This window comes from Carcharodon carcharias, chromosome 3, assembly GCF_017639515.1.
Source record: "Carcharodon carcharias isolate sCarCar2 chromosome 3, sCarCar2.pri, whole genome shotgun sequence".
Classification (NCBI taxonomy): domain Eukaryota; kingdom Metazoa; phylum Chordata; class Chondrichthyes; order Lamniformes; family Lamnidae; genus Carcharodon; species Carcharodon carcharias.
The window spans coordinates 46,545,034-46,570,903 of record NC_054469.1 but is presented as its reverse complement, the minus strand read 5'-3'; the positions used below and the strand labels follow the sequence as shown (position 1 = coordinate 46,570,903).

General features: G+C 39.8%; 1 protein-coding gene across 5 annotated transcripts in view; it reads right to left on the bottom strand.

The window, feature by feature from the left end:
* Nucleotides 1–25,870, bottom strand: part of pard3aa (par-3 family cell polarity regulator alpha, a) — a 799,897-nt gene that overhangs the window by 448,173 nt on the left and 325,854 nt on the right. For all 5 annotated transcript variants that reach the window (XM_041183914.1, XM_041183910.1, XM_041183913.1 and 2 more), the window contains exon 3: nucleotides 8,301–8,481. In XM_041183914.1, the coding sequence (XP_041039848.1) occupies nucleotides 8,301–8,481 (181 nt within the window). The remainder of the gene's footprint in view (nucleotides 1–8,300; nucleotides 8,482–25,870) is intronic.

Here is a 25,870-nt window from a genome sequence, read left to right as displayed (position 1 = left end):
CCCATGCTTGCTGCTGTGGCTCCTCCAATCACAGGTTCCCTCCCTCCTGCTCTTGCTTTGCCTCCAATCATAGATTGTGTCTCTGGAGGAGAAGCAGGGCTGGAAGGGAGTGAGGAACTGTGATTGGAACAGTTATTCTGACTGGTCCTGCTAACGCCATGCAGGAAACTTTCGGCTGCTCCATTGCTAGGTAAAAGGAGGCCAAGGAAAAGCAGCCAAGGGAACAAGAAGGAAGAGGTGGCTAGAAACACAGTAATGAGGCCAGGAGCAGGACCTGGGGGGTAACTGTCACTCAGCCATGGATCAGCCCATTTGCACAGTGATGGAGTTCTTGGCTTTTTAGCTTTCCACAATGACAGACCCTGGATGAGTTTGCAGGATGTCATTTTAAAGAGAAGTGAGAAATGGAGAAAATTTACCAAAGCACCAGATAATGGGAGGGTTAGGGTTCTGAATCTGGTGCCATTTTTATCTGGTGGTCAGCTTGATGCTGGAGCATTAGTTTGTGTGTGTATTCCCTTCATTGCACAGTTGGACCCTTGGAAGTCAGTATCTTGACATATTCTTGAACACTCACTTTAAACAGGAACGTTCAGAGGAAAGAAACCTTAAACTGGCAGAACGAAACCAAAGAATGCTGGAAAGTGATGATTGTTGGCATGTAAGTTATCTTGTGCCAAATAGTTAGAATTTTCATTTTGGAAACAGAGTACATAAGGCTTACTTATAATAAATTAATATCTTATTTATAAAGTGGGTTTTTAGGAAACTGAATACCACACACACACACCGGCTTTTGTACTTGTCCTATATATCCAAAGAAAGAAACCCTAAAAAAAAATTCAACATAAATACCGAAGGTAATGACTGCATCATCAAATAAAGGAGTAATGAAAATGAAAATGAAAACGGAGCCCCTGCAAAACAAAAAGTAGGCCTTGAAAAAAATATTTTGACCCCTGAACAGGAGCCAGCGTAGGTCAGTGAGCACAGGGGTGGATGGGATTTTGTGCGAATTGGGGCTCAGGCTGCAGTGTTTTGGATGATCTCAAAAGTACAGAGGGTAAATTGTGGAAAGCAGGCCAGGAGTGTGTTAGAATAGTCAAGGCTGGAGATAACAGAGGGATGGATGAGGGTGTCAGCAGCGTATAAGCTGAGGCAGGAGTAGAGTGGGGCTTTGTTACGAAGATATGTTACAGAAATAGGACATGTCAGTGATAGCGTGGATATGTGGTCAGAAGCTCATCTCGGGGTCAAATATGACAACAAGGCTCCAAATAGTTGAGTTCAACCTCAGTTGCCAAAGAGGGGAATGGATAACATCTCTCCTTGGTGAATTGCTCATATCATGGCCTTTCAGCTAAATTGTGACTTCCATCTTGCTTATATTGAGGGCTACTAGGGATGGGCAATAAATGCTGGCTTTGCCGGCAACAGTCTCATCACATGGGAGAATAAAAAATATCAAAATCATTGATTTGACTTTACTGTTGTTTGGAGAGTGCACGTTACTCATGTTTTTCCATGTGAATGCTTCCAGGGAACAATTATTCCAATTATTGTTATCTTTTATTTTTGGAATCATAGATCAGGATCTGGTCATGGAACAGGACAAGGCCATTCGGCCCGTCAAGTCCATGTTGACTCTCTGCAGAGCAATTTAGTTCGTCCCACCCTCTCCTCTTTTCTCACAGTTCTGCAAATTCTTTCCCTTCGGTTGCTTACCCAATTCCCTTTTGAAAGGTACGATTGAATCTGCCTCCAACACACTCTCAGGAAGTCTATGTCAGATCATAATTACATGCTGTATAGACAAGTTCTTCCTCATGTCACCTTTGGTTCGGGATTTTAATTGTTCTTTGCTTGCATTAATGTTAGCCCTTTAGAAGTTATATATAGGCTATTTGTAATCCCCAGATCATGTTTAATTTTAATCATTCAGTGGTTGCTATCTTCCAGCACTCCTAAGATTTATTTCCTTTGCAGTAACTGGATCATTTACAAATATGAGACCAAGATTAGCACTGCTTAGTCAGAAAACAATCATCTGGAGGAGACCACAAGTCATTATGACATAGATAATTTAGAGAATACAAGCAACACATGCAACAGATTGACAAAATCAAATGTGCTAATTGCACAAAATTATGGGAGCTGCGAATTAGTGATCTAAACAAAGTTGATAGCAGCACTGTTCTCTTCAAAGCTCCATATGATTTTGTGGAAATATTCAGATGAAAGGGAGATCAATCTTGAGGTTGACACAAATGAGACATGAACAGTCCATGCCACTTCATTTAGGCAATGTAATTAATGCTGTACTTGGATCTAAACAGCACTGTTGTTAATATGGGGTAGAAATACTATCTCAAAAGATGGTTTTTCTTCTATTACCAGCAACTGTGTTGAATATAGAGGTGTGCTGAAACACTAACTGGCTGCCATTTTTTGAACATGGATGAGTAAGCATTTACCACAACCATGCAAGCCATCACTGAAGAAAGTCTGTGGGCTGAGGGACCTGGCTGTCTCTGTTCATGAATCATAAAGTCAACATGCAGGTAAAGCAAGCAATTAGGAAGGCAAATGGAATTTTGCCCTTTATTGCAAGGGAAATGGAGTTGGCAAATCTTGCTACAACTGTAGAGGGCATTGGTGAAACCGCATCTGCAGTACCATGTACAATTTTGGTCTCCTAACTTAAGGAGGAACATACTTGCACTGGAAGCAGTTCAGAGATGGTTCGCTAGGCTCATTCCTGGGATGAGGGGCGAGTCTTGTAAGGAGAGGTTGTGCAGGTTGGGCCCATTCTCAGTGGAGTTTAGAAAAAGAGAGAGGTGATCTTATTGAAAATATAAGAATCTCAGGGAGCTTGATGGAGTAGATGCTGAGAGGGTGTTTCCCCTTGTGTGGGAATCCAGAAGCTATGGCCATTGTTTCAAATTAAGCAATCTCCGATTTAAGATAGAGATGAAGGGGAATTTTTTTTTTCAGAGGGTTGTTCGTCTATGGAATTCCCTTCCAGAGTACAGTGGAGGTTGGGTCATCGAATATACTCAAGATTTGAAATTGCCAAGGGAGTGAAGGATTATGGTGGAGTGGGCAGGGCAGTGGAGTTAAAACCACAATCTGATCAGCCATGATTTTATTAAGTGGCATAGCAGGCTCGAGGAGCTGAATGGTCTACTCCTGTTCCTATTTCTTACGTTCTTATGTGTCCTCAGGCATTGATACCCCTGCCATTCAAATCTACCATTACCACCCCTCTCCTCAAAAAAAAACTTATCCTTCTCCCCTCTGTCCCTGTTAACTATCACCTCATTTCCAACTTCCCTTTCCTCTCTTTAGTCTTTAAACTAGCAGCCAGCCCCCCCAAATCCAAACCCATCTTTCCCTTCAATTAGACTTACACCCCTGCCACAATAGAAACTGTCAAAGTGATATACTACATGACTGTGTCAAAGGTAAACCTTCTATCCTCATCCTGCCTGACTCAGTCTGCAGTCTTTGACAGTGGGCCAACCATCCTCCTTCAACAACTATCCTCAGTCATCTTGTGGAGCAGGACTGCCTTCACCTAGTTCCAATCTTATCTGGTCAAAGGTAATTGACCTTAAGTGCTAACCCTGTTTCTCTCTCCATAGTTGCTGGTGAGAACTGCTGAGTACTTTCAGCATTTTCAGACATTCAACATCAATGGTATTTTGTTTTCCATTCTGACCAATACTTGATATTTCCAGAGCTTTCCTGGCCAGCATTACATCTCCCAACCTCTATGACCTTGACTCATCTAAAGCTCTACTGACCGTATCCGAACTCGTACCAAGTTCTGTTCATCTATCACTCACTCCCAGTGTTACAATGACCTACATTTGTTCATGGCCCAGCAACACCTTAAATTTAAAATTCTTACCTCTGTCTTCAAACAAATTCATTGCCTCATCCCTCCACATTTTGCAACCTGCTCCAGTCTTACAATCCATTGTGACCTCTGTGCTCCCCCAAATCTGGCCTCTTGCACATTCCCCTATTTTAAATCCTCAACCACTGATGGCTGTGTCTTCAGTTGCCTGGGCCCTAAGCTCTGGAATTCCCTCCCTATACCTGATTGCCCCTCTACCTCACTCTTTCATTCTTTAAAATCTATTTCTTTGACCAAGCTTTAGGTCATCTTCCCCAACACTTCCTTATGTTGCATAGTCTAAAATTTCTATTTGATATCACTCCTGTGAAGCACCTTGGGACCCATTACCATTTTAAAGATGCCATATAAGTCATTGCTGCCATTGTTGGGATTAGTAAGTGATAGTTAAAAGTTGTGTGGGGTAGAAAATATCCACCTCTGAACAACAGGATCAGAACTGTGATAGTGCATCACAGCTTGTGCATTTTTTTCTTGATAGCCAACACAGGACCATATTAATACTTGAGCTTTTCAGAACATAAGGGGATTTAAATTCATTCAGCATTTCAGATATCTGTTCTGGCAATTGGGCTTCTAAAGATCTGCAATGTCTCATATTAACAAAATGTGATAATAATGAGGTGCAAACACAGTACTGTACTCGCCAAGTTCCAGTAATACACTGGAAATCACTACATTCTATCTCTAACCACTTAACAATCTTCAGTTAACTTATTAAAAGAAACCTGTGTCTTGTTGCTTTCTGTTGAGGATCACTGAAGTAAAACGCTTTCCAATTTCTGCATTCCTCTCTCCCAGTTTCTTGCTCAATATTTTTCTTCTGAGGGAAATAGTTGGGTACAATTCAACATGCAGCAGCATTCGCACGCTTCATTGAAGTAGCTGGCCAAGTAGCTTTGTGGTCTATTCGTCAATAGAAACCATTTCCTAAGAGTGGTATGAGAAGCATCATTCATGCCAATCACTCTCTAGTGAGAAACAGCAGAGAACAACTTAGATCCTATTTCCACCCTAGCAAAATTAGGAATTCAGTGCAGAAGCTAGAATATTTCTGGTCTGAATGATACCATGCCACAGGTGTCTGTGAATTTAACCACTGAATCTGAACAGCACTTACCATTTGCTTTTCCCACATATTGTTCAAAGTTAGTTCATAAATTGTACGCTGTTTCTGCCCCTTCCCTTTGAAATGTTATTGTGCAGATATGATGGAGGAAGTGTGGAAATAAACTAATGTTGCCCTTAACAAAACTAATATTCTAGGAACCAACTTACATTGAAAAATGATACTTGCTGATGCACAAGCATATTTTATAACAACTGGTTACGAGCTAGCAGCATTCGGATTTCAAATGAAATAAGTTCCCACTTGCACAATAATTGTTAACATTGCTTGCAACCCTAACGCTGGAAATGTTTAAAACATTTAATAAAACAAGTTAGAGAGTGCATATGCGGTAGCAGCAGGGTTCAAGTCCCACACCAGGACTTGCTGGCCATGGAAGGAGCATGTATGACACAGTTCAATGGGCTGATAATCAGCCCAGGACTCCTTCCACCACCTCCCCACTCTTCCCCAAAAGGAAAAGTGTGAAAATGCACTTTAAAAGAAAATCTAATATTGGACAAGTTAAACTAATTATTTATTGTACTGTAGACCCTTCTTTCTTTGGTGCATTTTAGATTCTGTAAGCTTAAAACAAAAGGCACCTAATGAAGATGCTCAGAAACAAAGGAAGCAGATAGGAGCCAGTGGAATGCAACGCCAAAGGTTTACATTTTCTTCCTTCAATACAGAATGCAAAGCAGTTCAGAAGTGAAAGTTTAAAACCAGGATTCAATGTTAGACATTTAAAAGTTGGAGGAAGGAGTTTTAAAACCACTCACATTCTTTTTCCAATAACCAACAAAAAACATTACTTTGGAATAGTTTGTTGCAATGGTACAACGCTGTCAACCAAACTGTGCCAGTTCCTTTTGATCATGCTATGGAATCAGAAATACATTGGCTCATCACAAACACACTTTCCCGGGGTTGCAGATATTATCCAAAAAAATAACTGCATATATTCATGTTACAGAGGGAGAGCCATTGTTTGAGACATTTACACTTCAAAACTGCATTTGGGAATTCATTATTTCTCCACATACTTAAAATCCTTCATTCTATTTGCCATGTTGGTAACAGTCAAGATTTTGCAGCACATAACTAGAATATGTAATTTAAGCATGTGACCAAAATAATTCATTTTCAAAGCATTATTTGTAGCTGTCTGGGGAGGAATCAGTCAGCAGTGGTTTTTAGTTTCTACAAGCCCAATACATATTCATAATAAGTACATGGATACCACCTCAATTAGCAAAAAATTACATCGGTTGCAGCAATTTTCCAAGTCTTAATACAACTAATAGTCAATTGCCCTGGGCAGAAATAATAATTATGAGTCATAATTACTGAATTACATGTCATCAACATCAAATGTGCTAGTTCAATAATAAAATTATGTTGTAACACATGAAGTATTCAATGCACAGATAGATCTTGAAAGTACAAATACCAAAGCAATAGTTTAAGAAGGAACTATTTAAGAAAAGATAAAATTGAGGTAACAATTTGTAATCATGTAGCCATTACAGAAATAGGCCATTCAGCCCAAGAGGCCTGTGCCAGAACTAATGCTCCACAGGATACTCCTTCCATTCCTCTTATTCTAACCCTATTACTTCATCCTTCCTTTCTCCCTCATTCAAAGTATCTGGCTTCCCATTAAGTGCATCTGTGCTATTTGCCTCAAATCTTCCATGTGGTAGGAAGTTCCACGTTCTACGTTCTTTCCATTCTCTGGGTAAAGCCTTTGCACTTGTTTCTGGATTGATCAGTGACTATCTTATATTTATGACCCCTAGTTTTGAACTCCCCCACAAGGTGAAACATCTCTGTTATATAGAAGTTTTGACATTGTTCCTCACAGTTCAGGCATCGCATTCCAAAATGCCAAAAGTATACAAGACATCAAATGAAGTAATTTCAAGTCAATTGTCAGTAAATCTTGGCAGTGAGGGAAGTCCTCAGATTGTCAAAGAACCTTAAATTGACAAGCATCTGGTAATCTTCCTCTTGCCCTTCACAAAAGCAAATTAACTCCAGGCGATTGGTGCTATCTAGTTTTTAAACTTTGTTGCCTTAAAAAGACACAGGTTCTCTTAAACATAGGTAGCATTGCTGCCATTATAAAAGTGTTACATCAGTCTTACCATAACCAATGTCACAGAAAATGTGCCAGTAGCAATAAATAAATGAACAAAAAAAGTTAAGCCATTTGGGAAATTTAGCCAGTAGGCAACTTAAAACATCAATGCAGTAATATCCTGTAACCAGCCTTGAAGTCAGAATGATTTTCTTCATCAACAAGTTTTTTTCTGTGAATTGTCATATTCACAGGGCTCTAGTTGGATATTTCAGAAATAAAGGCTTCTCAGTGCTCCCAGGAATTCATTATTACTCCAATTTCACCAGTCTTAAGGCCACATTCATATATATTTTCATGGTCTGTTATTCACATTTGGACCATCACACCTTGGGGTACATTTCAAAATGGGGAGAGGGGTGTAGCGTGGGAGGCTGTTGGTTAGTGAAGACAGGGAATATTTTGGTGCCAACATGTGATGTATTTATAAGACAGATCTATGTGGCACTTTGTAATTCCCTGGGCATCTGGTATGGTGAACGTTGCTCCTCTTATACAGAGGGAGATTTAACAGCACCCGCAGCACCAAAAATTGTACATGTTCAATCTTTTTTTAAAAACCACCTCATATGACTTTCTTTCTGGACATCAGATCTGAATGTTAGATAACATTATTATACCAGGGCAAGCATTGCCACTGCAAGCAACATTGCTCAGTTTTGTTTTTAAAGCTATATTTTTCCCATTTGATTTCTCCTCACCAGTCTTTCTCCTGAAACCTTCCACAGGATACAATTCACAGATACTAGGCATCTGTCATCCATATGTGCAAATCCCAGCAAAAATCGTTAGGCAGAGATTAGGAGAAGAAATTTAAACCAGATTCAGATCAGCTATGGTCACAATGAATGACAGGACAGGTTTGAGAGAATGAATGGCCTACTGCTGTCCCTGTATCTTACTGTATTCTTTGCTTTCAGATATCAAAGGATGACACATGACAACATGATTCAAATGAATGGCATGCAAAGAGGGAAATAAAAATATGCAAAACAAAAGCAAATCAGTAAACTTTAAAAGTAAGTCAAACAGTAGTTGTAGGATGATTTTACTATTATTATACAAAGGCACAGGCCTATTATTCAAAGTCTTCTAGCATTAGTTAATGTGCATATAAAAAGACTTACTTGTTCGAAGTACAGAGGGTGTGACCTCAATTTCACTTGATGCTTGATAAGGTTGAAACGCAGACAAGGAGTTAGGTGCAGACTCACTGCCGAATATCTCTGGGCTTTGAGTGCCAGTTGAACTAGCGCTAGTACCATCGCCACCATGATGGGGTTCTTGTTCTTCAAAGATGGCAACAAGCTGTAGAGGAAAAAAATTGAGTTAACAAAAAAAGTATTGTGTTGCCTTTAATGCATCTTTAAGTACTTGCGTACCCGAGGTCACCAGCAGGTATCCATCAAGTACCTTGTCTTCAACTGTTCCCGAAACCATACTACTGATTTATGGCAGCATTTGCTTTATTGTTTCATTGCAAAATGTAGCAATTATAACACAAATATTTCACCATTAATATTGCAATTACAACTTATTCAGGAAACTGATTGAATTATAATTTAATATCAGTTACAGAACATTTGTGTTGCAACTTCTCTGTTATTGCAATGAAGCACACCATCAAATAATTGCATTTTTGTCAAGTGCTCAAGCATGTTTTGGTCGCAATTTTTGTAGATCTATTTTAAATAATGCCCAATTATAAGTAAATAATGATCAATCCCACTAATCATATAATAAAAATGATCCATGAGGTAAGTCCATTTGGTCCATCATAATCATCAATAAACTGAGGGATGGGGGTGAGGTGGAGGGGGCTGAAGTAACAACGAACCGAACTAAAATGAAAACAATTCACCCCAAAATCTCAACTATTTGTAAATTTCTAACCTCTGCCTGGCAGCCAATAAAATTCGGCTGAAAAAACTCAAATAGAACTCCTGCACAGTGTGTCAAAAACCTTGTCGGCAGTTAGCCATAACTTCAATGATTCCATCATTATTTCGTACAGTAATAATTATCACTGAAGTTATAGAGAGAACAGATAGTAGTTTCTCAATAAAGACCAAATTTTCAATCTGATTTAATCAAGTCTGCTAAACTGTATGAATTACCAATGTGATGACTGCAGGGTTAGTCCTCATTTTCATAAATGCACTTCAAAAGAAACCAGTAACTCATCCATTGAATGAACAGCAACACTCTACGAGCAGGGCAGTTGTCCTATAGTGCTCAAATTGATGTAAAACTGCTTTGAGTTCACAGAGATGCAAAAACGTACAGGGTAACAAACCAAATAGATGTCAGCTTGGTATTGGCCCTAGCACGAAACAGCTCAAGGATGTAATGCACACCACTTAACTAATGGAAGGACTCCAACCACTGCAAGTGCAGTTCAAAGATATATCCATACAGTGCACTGGACCACCAGTCAAGTGTTGAATGTGTGCCAACAGCACAGTAAGCAGTTTACGAACATTAAACATTTCACTGGTATTCTGACACTGGCAAGCCAATTACTGCACCTATGTTTCAGTGTGCATCTAAATGGCAGCGTTAGTCTGTCACTCTGAAAACAGCAGCTTGGCTTCCAGTCAACCAGAAAAAAATGCTTGCATTGCCTACTTCTCTAACAGCACTGCCCAAAACAGTTCTGCATTAATCAAGATACACATGTCCACAAAGCTCTCAGCCAGCATGTAGGAATTAAATTGCTAAGAGAGTGAGAAAGAGAATATTTCTACTCTCTAAACAATTCAGCAGCATGACCTGAAAAGAGGCGAGAAGAACCCTGAGCACTTTTTAAGTCAGGTTGTATACCACACTGCACTTACACCCCATGCAGTGTGTTTAGTTTCTTGCGTCAGGGTTGAAACCCAACTCCAGATTCCCACAGCGCATTTGGCAGTCAGCAGAAATTACTTATACAACACTAATCTTAATGTAAACGTGGCCCCATGAACAAATACACAAATCTATTCCTCAATTTCAGAACAGTACAACTGGGTCATATACTGCCAGTTCCCAATAAGACAAAGCAAGGCTGTAGAAAATCAACTTGAAACCATCATTTTAAAAAACATCTTCAGCCAGATTAAGAAAATTAAGATGTTTTGCATGAAGTATTTTCTTCCTATGCAGCAATTAGAACGTATGCCCAACTAGAGCTTGGGAACAATTAGAGTACCCGCTCTTGTTCAAATTCAGATTCCAAAGCTCGGGTCCAGCACCCTGGAGTTGGTTCCTGGCAATTTTTGTGATTAATTTGCTGTGGACTGGCAGAAAACTAGCAACACTAGTCCATACAAAGAAAATGTGAGGGGATACCTCAGGAACTGAACTGCAGGCAGACCAGTACAGAGGTTGCTCTAGTTTGGAAAATCTCAGGAGTTGCCTGACTAGATCTGAAGCTGCTTAAAGTTAATGCAAGGAAATGGCCAATCCTGTCTATGATCTCAGCAAATGCCTTTATCCAGCTTATGGACTGAATCAGTGAGACACGAGGCCTACAAAATTGTATACATTTCCCTTGTGATTTAAGCTTCATGCTTAATTCCATTGAATCACAAGCAGCTACACCAGCACAGTGCCCAAAGCCATTAATGCCACCACCGCTTTGAATTTTGACTCATTTTCCCTCCTCCCATTATTTGTGTCAAGCACAGCTTCTTAAAGGGTTTCTATAGTCCCTGAACGTAAACATCTCCTTTCATGCATCCCTTTTGATCTTGTAAAAGTTGGCAAGCATCCAACTGCTTAACAGTATTAGCATTTCCCCATTAATGTTTAAGCGTGTCCTTGATGAGAAACTTTAAGGGATTTAGAATATACAAAGGCTGGTTGAAATATAGCAATTGCAAGGGTATTGTGAGTGTAACCAGCCATTGTGTCAGTGGCTCCAGACTACAGCTTTGTTCTGAACTTCCCCATTCGTTGTAAGTTTCACAAAAATTAAATAAAAGACTTCATGTTCATTTGCTTAACTATGAGTGTGCCAGTTAATCTTCCTTGAGAGCTAGCAGTAAAAGTTATGTTTACCTCGCAAAAAAATCAGAATTTCCCCTCCGGGAGGGTGGAATTCAAGCATAGTTTCCATCAAGTTAGACAAGATACATTTTTTTAAAATCTGAATTCACACTTAGTTGCATCTTCTCGCCATCACCACCAGTGTCCCATCTACATCCACAATCTCACTTCTGCCATGTTGCCCTTTTTTAAACATCAACGCTTGAAAGGCGGGCACTGGTGAAAGAGTTCTGACTTTTTTTCAATAGCTTGTAGGAAACAAAATCTTGTATTTGTATGGTGCCTCTAACATACAAAAACCGAGACCAAGGCATGTCACAGGAATCACTGGAACCAAAGGAGGAGACTTTTAGGAGGGGTGACCAATAGATTGGTCAAAGAGGTGGATTTTATGGAGGGCTGTAAAGATAGATAGGGAGGTGGAGAGGTAGAAGGGTAGAGGAAGGAAATTCCAAAAACTGCATATCGTGACACCACTGCTCCCCATCAGAATGGAGATAATTGATGAGTCTGGAGTCTGCGCTGCTGCAAGTGAACGGGGTTGATTTGATGCATATACAGGCCTGGAATTTTGCAGGGGTTTTGGACAGCAAACTGTCAGCATTTGTCGTCATCACCCCTCCATATCTGGCCCCAACCACTGGATTTAAAGAAGGCGCAGATTAATACAGGGCTCTTGAAGTTGCACTCTCCCATTCGCTACTCTACCAAAGAATGCCACCCCCACCCCCCTCACCCCCTGACTGAGTCAGCAGTCAGTAAAATCAATTGATTGGAAAAGAAATTCTCCTTTTGTGCTCTTCAAAGACATGGCTGAAACACACATTTGCAACCTTCCTCAGCAAGTGTCGAGTGGATGATCCATCTCCACCTCCTTCTGCGGTCACTAGCATCACAGATGTCAATCTTGAATCAATTTGATTCACTTCACACGACGTCAAGAAATGACTGAAAGCACTGGATGCAGCAAAGGCAATCGGCCCTGACAACAGTCTGGCTGCAGTATTGAAAACTTGTGCTCCAGACTAGCTCCAAAACAAGCTGTGCCCCTAACCAAACTGTTCTGCTACAGCTGTAACAGGAACATCTACCCAACAATTTGGAAAATTGCTCAGGTATGCCCTGTCTGCAAAAAAAATGGACAAATCCAAACTAGCATCAGTCTGCTCCCATTCATCAATAAAGTAATGGAAGATGTCACTGACATGCTATCAAGCAGCATTTACTCTGTAATAACCTGCTCACCGGTACACAGTTTAGGTTCCATTAAGGCCACTCAGCTCCACAATCCATTTTAGCGTTTGTCCAAAATATGGACAAAAGCGCTGAACTCAAGAAGTGAGGTAAAAGTAATTGCCCTCGATACCAAAGCAGCATTTGACCAAACGTGGCATCAAGGAGCCAGAGAAAAATTGAAGTTAATGGGAATCAGGAGGAAAACTCTCCACTGGTTTGAGTCATACCGAGCACAAAGGAAAATGGTTGTGGTTGGAGGCAGCCAGTCACCTCAGCCCCTGGACATCACTGCAGGAGCTCCTCAGGGTAGTGTCCTCAGCCCAATCATCTTCAGCTGCTTCATCAATGACCTTCCTTCCACCATAAGGTCAGAAGTGGGGATTTTCATTGATGATTACACCATGCTCCATACCATTCTCAATTCCTCAGGTACTGGACTGGCCACATGCAGCAAGACCTGGACAACACTCAAGCTCGGGCTGATAAGTGGAAGGTAACATTTGCGCCACACAAGTGTCAGGCAATGACCACCTCCAAGAAGTGAGAATCTAACCATCTCCTCTTGATATTCAAGAGCATTACCATCACTGAATCACCCACGATCAACTTAAATGTATCAGACAGATAAATAATGTAGCTACAAGAGGTCAGAGGCTGGGAATTCTGTAGCAAGGAACTCATCTGACTTTCCAAAGCCTGACACAATCTACAAGGTACAAATCAGTGTTTCATGAAATACTCTTCATTTGCTTGGATGAGGGCAGTTCCAACAACACTCAACAAACTCAACACCATCCAGAGCAAAGCAGCCTGCTTGACTGGCATCCCATCCAGTATTGGCGCACAGTGATAGCAGTGTGCACCATCTACAAGACACACCACAGCACTCGTCAAAACACCTTCCAAACTAGCGACCTCTATCATCTAAAAGGACAAGGGCAGCAGATACATGGGAACACCATCACCTGCAAGATCCCCTCCAAGTTACACACCATCTTCCTGACTTGGAACAATATCACTATTTCTTCACTGTCACTGGTCAAAAAGCTGGAACTGCCTTTTGAACAGCACTCTAGGTGCACCTACACTACATGGACTGCAGCAGTTCAAGGGGTAGCTCCTCACCACCTTCTCAAGAAAATTAGGGATGGTCAACAAGTGCTAGCCTTACTGGTGATGCTTACATCTCAGAAACAAATGAAAAAAAAAACAAATAAAAAATTAAGTCCATAAGAGGGTTTTAAATAGCAATCTGAGTAATAACTACTGCTAAACAACCAATCTGTTCCTGAAAAAAAAATAACTGTACGTTTGTGGAATGTTGTTAAATGTTTCTGTTATGATTAATAGATTTTTTTCAGCTAGAATTTTTTGGAAAATACTTTTCTTAAAGTTTCTTCATGATATTTCAACTTCTATCTTAACCTGAATTGTATGTCCCAATCTTTTTAAAAAGTGATTAAATATTGGTGCTTTTTATTTCCTGGTTGGGTGACTGTGAAAATTCTTTAATGTGATTGGCTGCATGAGCAGCTTGATGGCATCACTGTAGCACAATGCTCACAAGGGAGACTGACAAGGGAGTCAAAGGGTATAGGGGGTAGATGGGAAAGTAGAGCCGATCAGCCATGATCTTAACAAATGGTGGAGCAGTCGGGGGGGGGGGGTGCTGTTGGAGTTGTTCTCCATGGAGAAGAGAAGGCTGAGAGGAGATTTAATCATGCGGGGTCTAGGGGAGAGACTGTTTCCCTTGGCGCAAGGGTCAAGAACCAGAGGACATCGATTTAAGGCGATTCGCAAAAGAAGCAACAGTGACATGAGGGTGAATTGTTTTACACAGAGAATGGTTTGGATCTGGGGACAGATTCAATCATGGCTTTCAAAAGTGAATTGGATAAGCACTGGAAGAGGAAAACTTTGCAGGGCTAGATGGAAAGTATGGGGGAGTGGGACTAATAAGTTCCAACAAGTACATGACTAAATGATCTCTTTCTGTACTGTAACCATACTATGATTCTCTTTGGCCAAGCTTTTGGTTGTCTGCCCTATTATCCCTTTTGTGTCTCAGCGTCAAATTTTGATTGATATTGCTCCTGTGAAGCATCTTGGGACATTTTTCTACGTTAAAGACACTCTATAAATTAGAGTTACTGCATATGTCAAAGCTAGACGAATACTAAACATGAGGAGCAAAAAAGACAGCTTTGGGCTTAAGTATTAATTGGAAAGATAAAAGGAATGCAGTAGATAAAAGAAAGGAAGAACTCATGCTTGCTTATTACCTTTCATAACCACTGAACTATATTATGAGGTAGATAGTAGACATTTCAAGGAGGTGAAAAGGGAAATTAGATGGGTTAAAAGATAAATAGTTAAGGTTTTTGTAAGGAAATTAAATGTAAGATAGTTCAAAACAGTGATCAAGAGAGTAAAAATTTTGGAGAATTAAGTATTGGCTGAAATATTAATAAATATTTTGCAGTTATTATAAGTTGTTATAAGTGAGCATGCCGACACACAAAGGAAATCAAAACCTTTGATGGGGCTAACTGTTTAAAAAAAGGAACGGGTTCTGTACAGAGTCGTGAACCTCAATGTGTCACTGGGCTCCGGTGGCATGTACTCTAAACTGCTGAAAGTCAGAAAGCAGAGACTTTGACCACAATCTTTCAATCCTCTTTAAATATGTAAATTGTGTGATGGGAGTGCAGAACAAGCAATTTGATTCTTCTTGTTCAAGATTGAAAAGGAGGAAAAATTGGGTAACCATAGGCCAGTTATTCTAATTACAGTTGTAGGCAATCTCTTCAAATCCATAACTCCAGATAAAATTAGTAACCATTTGCAAATGCTGGGTTAATCAAGGAGAGCCAGCAGGGTTTTGTTAAAAGCAAGTCATGTTTGACAAAGTTATTTGAAGAAATTACTAATTGGACAGATAAAAGGAATATGATAGATAAAAATAAGGAAAGGAAGAACTTTCACTTGAAGAGCACCTTTCACAACCTCAGGACATCTCATTTACTTTACAGCCAATTAAATACATCTGAGGTGCAGTCACTGTTGTGGTGCAGGCACATATATGGAATTTCATAAGGTATTTGATGAGGCGCCTTACAAGGTGCTTGATAGAAACATTCAGGCACATGGTACAAGGAGGAATACAATACCACAGATAAAAAGTTGATTGACAGTCTAAAGTTTGGACAAATGGGTGCTGCTGGTCAAGCTGGAGCTGTGTTGGCAATGGTGCACTCCAGGGATCAGTGCAGTTTGTGTGTGCATATTGCTGAACTGGATTTGGATATAGACAACAGAATCTTGAAGTTTGCTGACTACAAAAGATAAGTGCTTTGGCTGTTTGAAAAAAAGGAAGACATAAGCAGGTAAGTGGAATAGGCAGACTAACGGAAGATGCAAGTTAACGTGCATAAGTGTGAGGCAATACACATATAGAATATTATCAGACAGAAACAAGGTATTCAGCCCGACAGTTCTATGCCAATGTTCATGTTCCACACAAGCCTCCATCCCCCTCTCACTCCAACAACATACATATGGGAGAAATGAAATAAAATAAAGAGTGCAAACAGTTTAGGGTAAAACACTGAAGTGGATCAATGAATAGAGACTTTTAAGATTCAAATTTTCTCGAAAGTGCAATTCAGCGAGATTAATTTGATCCATTTTCACATCCACTGCTGTGTGCCTGCACAAAAGGTGAGGAAGGAGAAGTGGGAGAATATATTTTTGCCAGTCTCATTTGCCATCCTGGTAGTTATATTTTCTTATTCAAACTTTATCATTCAGGGTTAGAATGGTAGCATCTAGAGAATAGTTGTCAATGAGAGTGTCTCTATTGGAAGTGAGATTACATCCTGTGCTGCTCTGGGAACAAGCAGCATGTGTTGAAGTAGAGACAACCGAATGCAGGAACCTCAAACAATCAGCTGTCAGAGCAATACATTGATGCCAGAGCCATAAAAGACGATTTTAAAAAATTATTTACAGTTAACATGCATTTTGTAAATATGAACATGGCACACGGTTGCACTTCTCATAACAAACCATCTGTGAGATATTAGCAGTAGAAAATTACCTACAGCAATTACATTCTTGCCAAGGATCTTTATATGCCAACACAGAATATAGTGCAAAAATATAAATGGTGGAAGGAAAACAAAAATACATCTCGAAGAAAACAATATTTCATAACTAATGCAATAACTAAAACTTTCATGGAACTGAAGGTCAGGTGTTCTAATAAAAATATCATATTTAAGTGATAGTTGTTAATTAACTGGCCAAGAAGTCAGTCTTTTCAGTTCAAGCACTAGGCATGTCCCAATTTAGCACCACTACAAAACTTGTTTTTACTGACAACTGGAGGTCAGGTCAGACTTATTTAGCAAAATCGAAGTGCTGGTGAATTCTGCACTCTTCAATAGTTCTGAAGAAGAGTCCTAGAGCAGGCATCAGCCAAGGTCAATTCGGACAGAAATAACACTTCGTGGATCTGCAGCCACTTTATCAAACTACACTGTGCTACCACTCTTTTCAGCAGAACAATTTTTATGTTTACAAATGGTGTCTGATACAGAGTGCACATGACAGCTAGTGTGCAGACATAAGTGTGCAGACAAAATATAGAAATGCTTACATCCCTTGGGCTCTCTACTCAAAATCAACACTATAAACTCTGCTGCAACACTCAACTCTCCCTTATGAATTTACAGTGTTCTTCAACCAACTCAGTGTAAACAAAATACCACACTGTGGAGTATACATATTCCATTAGGTTATCAGTGATGTTAATTGGAAGATAGTTGTCAGTAAATTAATCACTGCTATAATACCACTGCTTATTTTTGATCACCTTTCTAATTAGATCTTAGAAAGTTACCTTTTATATGCATGGTCACTGTCAAGGCTAATTGACAGTAATTGAAATGCACTGCCTGCTTGGAACCTTTCCAGTTTAGGCACTCATCATCATGCTGAAACTCAGAATGGTCGTATTCTTTCTATTAATTCTAACATTTTTATCATGCTTTGCTCACAAGAAAGCATTTGAGTGGCCTTCATTTTAAATGCATACCAGCATTTGTTGTTATCGTCCACACCAAGTCATGCTATATTTTTATTAAACAGCAAAGCCATCTATTCTGATGTAATACATGTCAGATTCTATAAGCATTTAGACTAACTCAAACAGGTGCTTCCTATTGGCTATTTCCAAATAAACTATGCGACATCAGGCCTTGAGAAGATCAGATTCAATAACACCTGCAACACAACAGAATTGCAAAGGAACTGGATATAAGTTGGAAATATCAAGCACTTGCCTTCTGCCAGACATCTGAAAACAAAGTGAACTCAACTGTAGCACTTCTTCCTAATTTATGCATATGCAACAATGACAGAGGTTTATAAAATCAGTATGTTGACAGTCAGTGTGTACAAGACTAAATACTACAATAAGGAAAACTCAATTCAACCATTTTCACTTTTTAAAGCTGCCTACAGTTTCTTCAATCGACAGGTTTCCATAATGCTCTTTAAATGATTAAAAATGGTATTCCTCTCCCAATTGCTTCAAAGAAATTATAGTGAATTAGAAGCTGTTACAAGACATGAATCAGAAAAACCTGCTCTTTGATTGCCAAGTTGGCCTCAGAGCAAACTGATGAACTTGTGCTGCACTCATTCCCATAATGCAGCAATCCTCTCAACCAGGAGATACCAATTAAACCAAACATCCCATTCCTGTGCTGTAAATTCTACATAACATTTACGAAACCTTTACTCTAGCACAGCATTCCACTTCACTGAGAAGTTGCCTTCTTGTGGAAAATTGGTGAGCTGAACCTCTTCACAGGATGACAGCATGAACTCATGATGAACGGTTTATGGGTTTTTGCCATTTATGATGACACCTTTTTCAGGTCTTCTTCAAACAAGCATGGTTACGCACTTAATTTCATGGCTTCAGTAGAAGTGTGTTGCATATCACCCAAAATGGCATTGCTCTCTCTGCTAACATCACCTTCTACGAGTAGAACAAAGATAAAGAACAGAGAGCTCAGCATGTCTCAAATTGCTTTACAGTCAATTAAATACTTTTGAAATGTGGGCACTGTAGAAAATATGGCAGCCAATTTGTGCTCGGCAAGGTCACACAAACAGCAATGTGATTGCAATTAAATAATCTGGCTTTTTTCAAGGTGTTGGTTGAGGGATGAATATTGGCCAGGACACTGGGAAAAGCTCCCCAGCTCTTCTTTGAGATCGTGCCATGGGATTATTTACATCTACCTGAGGGGGCAGACAGGGACTTAGCTCAATGCCTCATCTGAAAGGTGGCTCCCTCAGTATTACACTGGAATGTCAGCATAGATTTTGTCCCAAGTCTCTGGAGTGGGACTTGAAGCCACAACGTTCTGACTCAGGGACAAGAATGTTGCCATTGACAGCACATGAAAAAAAACCAGCCATTAAATTATGGAAAGAAAATTTCTAGGTTACCTTCAACTCTCATACAGTCATGTTAATAATTTAGTCAGAACTGACTATCATCAATTGCAAGCGTTGTAAACTCTCTTCAGTTATAGGCATTGACTTCCTTGTCCCAAAACAGTATCCCCAGCACCTTTACCATAAATAATTTAATTCTCCTGAAAAGATAAAAAGAAATTGTCCCCTTGGCCCAACCTGTGAACTCAGCTTATCAGTGAGCACTTATAATCTTTCATTGCGCAGCTTTTATTTCATAATGAGAGCTTATAAGTGAGTATGCTTCCCTCCATATAGAAGTTGAGTGAGGCAGGTTGTTTTGGGCTTCCAAGTCACCACTCTCTCTCTTTACATAATTATGGTTGAAGTATTAAGTGTATTGCTGCAGCAGTTCCAATGTAATGGTAAGTGTGCTTTAGAGTCAAAGCATTACGGCAATCCACAGTACTGCAAAAATCAAGAAAAGAAACTGAAGATCTTGAACATATGGAGAAAATTGATGACTTGGTCGATGCAGTTCTATTCAGTCACAAAAGTTAAACAAAGAGACAAACTTAATCCAAAAGTCCATTTTCAGTTTGGTTTTGCTTATGAACCCTAACCAAGAACGAGACATAAATGTGTGAATGTGTGCGTGCATGTGCATGTGTGTGTATATAACTCACTCTCTTCTTTGACATTCTCCAAATTGCTAAACCTTCCTGCAAGCTTGCTCAAAAAACAAGGCACCAATGGAGTTCTGATCAATAGACTGGGGCTGAGGATGATTCCATTTCGAATGCATCAATTCTGAACTCAAAATTTGCAAACTGAACCTGGCAAGGAAATGCACTGTATCCAAATCAGTGTTCAAATCACAGCTTCCTTAGCTCTTCCAAGAATTCTTCATTTATTCATGTGTGCTCTGCGCAAAAACAGATCTTACCCTTATTTTAAAAAACCTAGCAAACTACAGAAAGGAATGTACTTGTTTTAAAACTCTCTTGCACTTTGCAATTTCATGAATAGTCAAAGTTAGACTGGTAAATCAGAATTCTAAGATTTTGTTTTAGCAATAGTAAACAATGTAGTCTAATTGGCTCTTGACTTCTAAGTAGAGCAGCAATTGAGAAGCCTGCAGCCCAGTCTAACTCTGCCAACTAGTGTAGGTTGTGTGACAACAAATAGCATCCAAATAGATAAAAGTGCAAGCATATTAATGATTAGTATTAGATCTATTCTAGTAATATAGTTCAGTTTATTTTGTTTTGAGATAAGAATCAGCGAGTTTATCTATTAAGTGGCTGGGTCACAGAGATTGAAGTACCTTCCGAATACCCTTAAATTGATCAAAATGATTTCCATCAGGTTGCACTGGGAACTTAAGAGCATTACTGTCTAAATAGAGTCTTTTATCCTGTCTTTTCATAGTTGTTGTCAGGCTGTTATTTAGTCCACAGACCAGCAAAATAATATGCCAATTTTTCACAACAGACAGCCTTGCCTTACATTGCTTTGAAGATAGATTCATTAAGTTTTGCATCCACCTTTCCATGAATCCTGGAATGAAATACACTTTCCACATAGAGACTCCATATGACGCTGATGGTTTGTCCATTGTTGCCAATGATGACAACCTTAAAATTCAATTGGAATTTAATACAAATCATCAGTACTCTTAGGATTTTAAGTTCAATTTACATGAGGAATGTTTTCTCAAACATAGGACATGAGATAAAATGTGGATCTTTCCTCAATTTCCTTTGGCCTCTCTTGGGCTAGCTGGATAAAACTTGCCCCAAGCTTTGATGTTCTTTGTTCTTCACCCATCACCACTGTGCTCCCTGATTGGCATTTCCTCCATGTCTGGCAACACCTCGATTTTAAAATGCTTATTCTCGTTTTCAAATCCTTTTGCGGCCTCATTCCTCCTTATCTTGAACATCGTCCAGTCCTACAACCCTCAACATCTATGCACTCCTCCAATTCTGGCCTTTTGTGCATCCTTAATGGCGGCCATGCCTTCAGCTGCCTAAGCCTTAAAGCTTTGGAATTGCCTTCTTAAACTTCTCCTACTCTCTCTCTCTCTTCCTTTAAGATGCTTCTGAAAACCTACCTGTTACCCATCCAAAATCTTATGTGGTTCAGTTTCAAATTTTGTTTGATAAAGCTACTGCAAAGTACCTTGGGATGTTTAATTACATCAAAGGCACTATAGGCAGTTAGGGGTGGGCCTTGCCAATGACACTCACATTACTGAAGAATTAAAAACATACATTTATAAAAGCACGCCATTGGAAGCCACCTTTTGCCATGTTTTCCTGCTGCAAACATCATTCTACCATGGCACAACTGATGAGTTAGGATGCTTGTGAGAAGCTGCATTTTCTTCAGACTGGTCTTCAGGCAGTCCTTGTATCTTTTTAACTGGCCACCATGAGAATGTTTAACACATATCACCTTACTTTAAAATATCATGTTGCATTGTCTAAAGCCAAGCATTCAGACTAAGTGACCAGCTCACCTTATCTGCCCCATTATGATATAGCTCTTCCTGGCAGATTTACTCTTCTGAGTAGCTCAGTGTCCAAAATCTTGAGCTGTCATTGAAAGTTCAGGATTTTTCTGAGACAATCGAGATGCAATTCCATAGTTTACAGTTTATTCATCAGAGCTATGAGACACAAAGTCAAAAAAAAAAATTTACATCAGTGAGATTCCCTGGTGCTTTTGGGCTCACTAGGTTTGTTTTCTTGTGGTTAGGAAACAAAAACTGTGCCATAGGACATCAAAGCTACATGTACCTCAAAGACAATCCCATTCACCAACCTCAAGAGGATAGCTCCAAGGTAAAGTACTGGTTCCTGATAGGGGTCTTCATGGCCACTAATTCTCCTTTCCCTATCCCCACCTCACCTCTAGAGCAGCATTTAGGATTGTGACATAATTACTATCCAGATTTGACGTTCTGTTAAGGGATATAGAAGAGAATATACTGCACCTCATGTGGTTTTTTGTTCTTTTATGGGCTGTGGACATTGCTGACATGACCAGTGTTTATTGCCCATCCCTAATTGTCCTTGAATTGAGTGACTTGCTAGGTGTTATGGAGTTGATTTTCCTGGTAACTTTTCTTGATGAAAACATTGAACTTTACTTACAAGGCAGTAGCAGCAACTATGTGTATACATCAAGCTCTATAACTAAAGAAGAACTCCCTCCTTAACCCACACTGCCAACTGATTAGTTTGTATAGATCATGTGGTCTTACAACACAGAATTATTCTTAAGGCTACAGTCCTACGTTTATCAGAACTATAATTAGTACATTCCTCCCCCTTTAACTTTTCAGTGCATTTTGTATTTACAAGGATATTTATCTCACGACATTACATTATTCGCACAGGTCATGGAATTATAAGTTTAGTCTTTCAGGTGGTTTCCTGATTCGTGAAGAACTTGGTGGTTCCATGACTTCCGAAACTTTTGCAGGAACCAGAGTCTCTGGAACCGCATTAGGCACAGGCAGTTCAATGCCATCCACTCTGACAGAGACATTGGGCATGTCAATCGTTGGTTGAACAACCAACAGGAACCACAGGTTCAACAATGGTTACGGGTGGGGCATCATTTTGTTAGGGTATCTCCCTTCTTCTAAAATAATCCACTTGCCTGCGGGTGATCCGGCCCCTCCACTTCTACGTGGTACGACCAAGGTCCGGTCACAGAGCTTACTTTACCAGGTAACCACTTCGGTCCTCCACTGAAATTCCATATATATACCGCTTCATCAACAGTATATTCTCGCACACAACTATGCAAATCACGAGTCGATTTTTGGTTCCCTTGACTTTTCTCCATCTTCTCCTCCAAACTGGGAGGTATTAGGTTTAGTCTTGTTCGAAGATAACGCCTCATCAGTAACCAGCAGGTTTTGCACCTGTAGTATTGCTCATTGGTTTTCGGAACCTCCTTCCTTATTGTCGTCCTTTTTCTACCACAGAGTTTAGTCTCATCCTTCATTTTGACTTCACAGTCGGCTACTTCCCTCAGGTGAAATCTCAACTTGTCTCAGTTCAGTAGTTGAGTTCCCCATGGCTTCATTATCCACTCACATCTTGGGAAGTTCTACGACTTTTGCTTTCAAAGCCTCCTTAGCTTCATTCAACTGACTCTTCAATCTCCTTCTTATATCTGTTGGCTTCCTCCTAGAACCTTGAACATTGCTGTGTCTTCACTGCCAACTGGTTCTTCAGTTTGTTCAGGGTGACATTAAATTCTTCCTGTTTCTCTTTGCAATTTGCCAGAGGTACAAACTTTGACTTGAGGGATCCTTGTAGTGCGTGAAGGTCTTTCAACAGGTTTTTCTTTTCTTTGCGAAGCTCACTCACTTCATCTTGAATTCGGTAATTCAGCAGTCTCCTTGAGTTTCTTCCGCTATTCTTCCATGCTGCTGTTTAAGACAGCCTTCATTTCCTCAGGATGCTGAATGGCTACACCCTCCTTTTGCATCCTGTTAAGGTCCTTTGACTCTCCAGGCTCTTTCTGAAGTACCTTGCCTTGTTCCTTTTCCAACTCGGGAACTCTTCCTGCTTCCTTTTGAAATCTCACTGGCCAATCAAGGTTAATTCCCCATAACCAATTTTGACTTAAAAGGCTTAGTCTTTCACCTTCTACCACCATCACTGGAAGCTGTGTTGTTTGGTTTTTATAATAAACAGGTACAGCGGTAATACACTTATAAGTTTTCAATTTGGCAGATTTTTGTTCCAAGATTAATTGTTGAGCACCTTTATTTAAACATCTGAAGGTGTGCTCTCCTATTACAGTAGTAGAAGCACCAGTGTCTACTTCCATTTTTAAGGGTTTCCCATTCACCTGTAAAGTGGCAGTGATTGGCTCCGCCTTCCATAATTTCACATTAAATAAGGAAGAAATGTCAGAATTGGATGTTTCTGGTTCTTCCGCATTAAATACTTAATTTGACTTCATTTGTTGCCCGGAAGCCTGCTTTAATCTTGCTTTGCAATGTTTCAATATGTGCCCTCATCACAAAAATAGCACTCCATCTTTTTAAATCAGAAATCTTTGGACGTATGATTGCATCCACATCGATAACACTTCCTTTTCGAATTTGCTGCTGAGCTGTTTCCTTTAAATTTTCAGTTAGCAGGGGCTGTTTCCCATTTCACAGTGGACTCCCAGCTTTAGGTACCACTCTTAGCTGATTGTTCCCACCCCACATGGAAAATGGCGCTATTTTGTGCACCTTGAATAGCCTGTAGTGCTTTCCATCACAAGCGCTATTTCCAATGCTTTCTTAAAATTAAGGTCCACTTCAGCCAACGATCTTCACTGAATAGTATCATCTTGCACTCCACAGACCAAATGATCCCTGATCATCTAGGGTTTCACCAAAATCACAGTATTGCTTTAGTTGCTTTAATTTCACCATGTATGTAGCAATGGTCTTCCCCGGGGCTCTAATCCATGAATTGAACTTAAACCTCTGCATTGTAACTGAGGGTTTGGGTTGAAAGTGTCCTTTGATGAGGTCCACCAATTCACTGAAGGTCTTCAAATTGGGGGCTGTCAAGCTTCGAATTAGACTGTAGGTCTTACTCCCATAAATACTCAGGAGAATCACTCTCTTCTTTTCCTCCCCCATGATTTCATTGGCTTGAGAGTAGAACCCAAGATGTTCCACATAATGACACCAGTCATCTGTGGATGGCTCAAAGGGATTGATTCTGCCAAACTGTGGCATCTCAGATGAGTATATCTTGCTTTCTTTTAGTTATTTTAAATACTCTCAAATGCTAGGTGAGGGACAGCGCCGGATCTGATTTATCCTTGTCACTAGTTTGTTATACAGTTTATTTGCCAGGCAACTTTTCTTGACAGAAACATGGAACTTTATTTACAAGACAGCAGCAGCAACTACATGAGTACATCAAGCTCTATAATTAAAGAAGCACCCTCTTCTAGAGGTTCCCCATGCTACCAACTGATTGGTTTATACAGATCATGTGATCTTATAACAATTATTTTTAAAGCACAGTCCTACATTTATCAAAACTATAATTACTACACTAGACCACTACAGAGGGCAATTAAGAGTCAATCACATAGTTATGAGTCGGAGACACACACAGGCCAAAGTGGATAAGGATGGCAGATTCCCTTCCCTAAAGGATATCAGTGAACCAGATGGATTTTTACAACAGTTGTCATGGTCACCATTACTGATGGCTAGCTTTATATTCCAGGTTTTATTAGTTAATTGAATTAAGTTCCACCGGCTGTCATGGTGGAATTTGAACCCATGTCCCCAGAGCATTAGCCTGGGACTCTGGATTACTAGTCCAGCGACATTATCACTGCGCCATCATCTCCCCTGACTCATAGCTGGCTCATTAAGGCATTTGATATTTGCAGCAACTTCCACCAGCCTTTGAAATTTGTGCGACATTGACAAAAATACAGAAGAACCCATTGTCTATGATTGAAAACACATTGCAGCGAACAGGAAAAATATTTACAATAATTTTTGACTGCAGAAACTTTAGCAAATATTATTAATAATTTTTAAAAACACATGGCTTGGGGAAAACAGTGTACAGACGGAGGCTTGCAAAACTATTCTCCCTTACTTACACTGAGTTTGGCTAATACAATAGCAGTCCATTCAGAGTCAAAAGGTTGTAGGTCCATGCTATGCCAATACTTGAGCCCAATCTAGACCTGCACACCAGTGCAATACTAAATGAATGCAACCTGATTGAAAGTGTTTAGTGGTCATTTATGATACTGGTTGTACATAGGCAAATTTGGGTCGTGCTTACTTGTAGAACAACAAGTCCACTTCTAAACTGATTTACTAGCTGTGATACATTTTGAGATGTAATAATGTACTACATAAATGCAATTTTTCAATTCT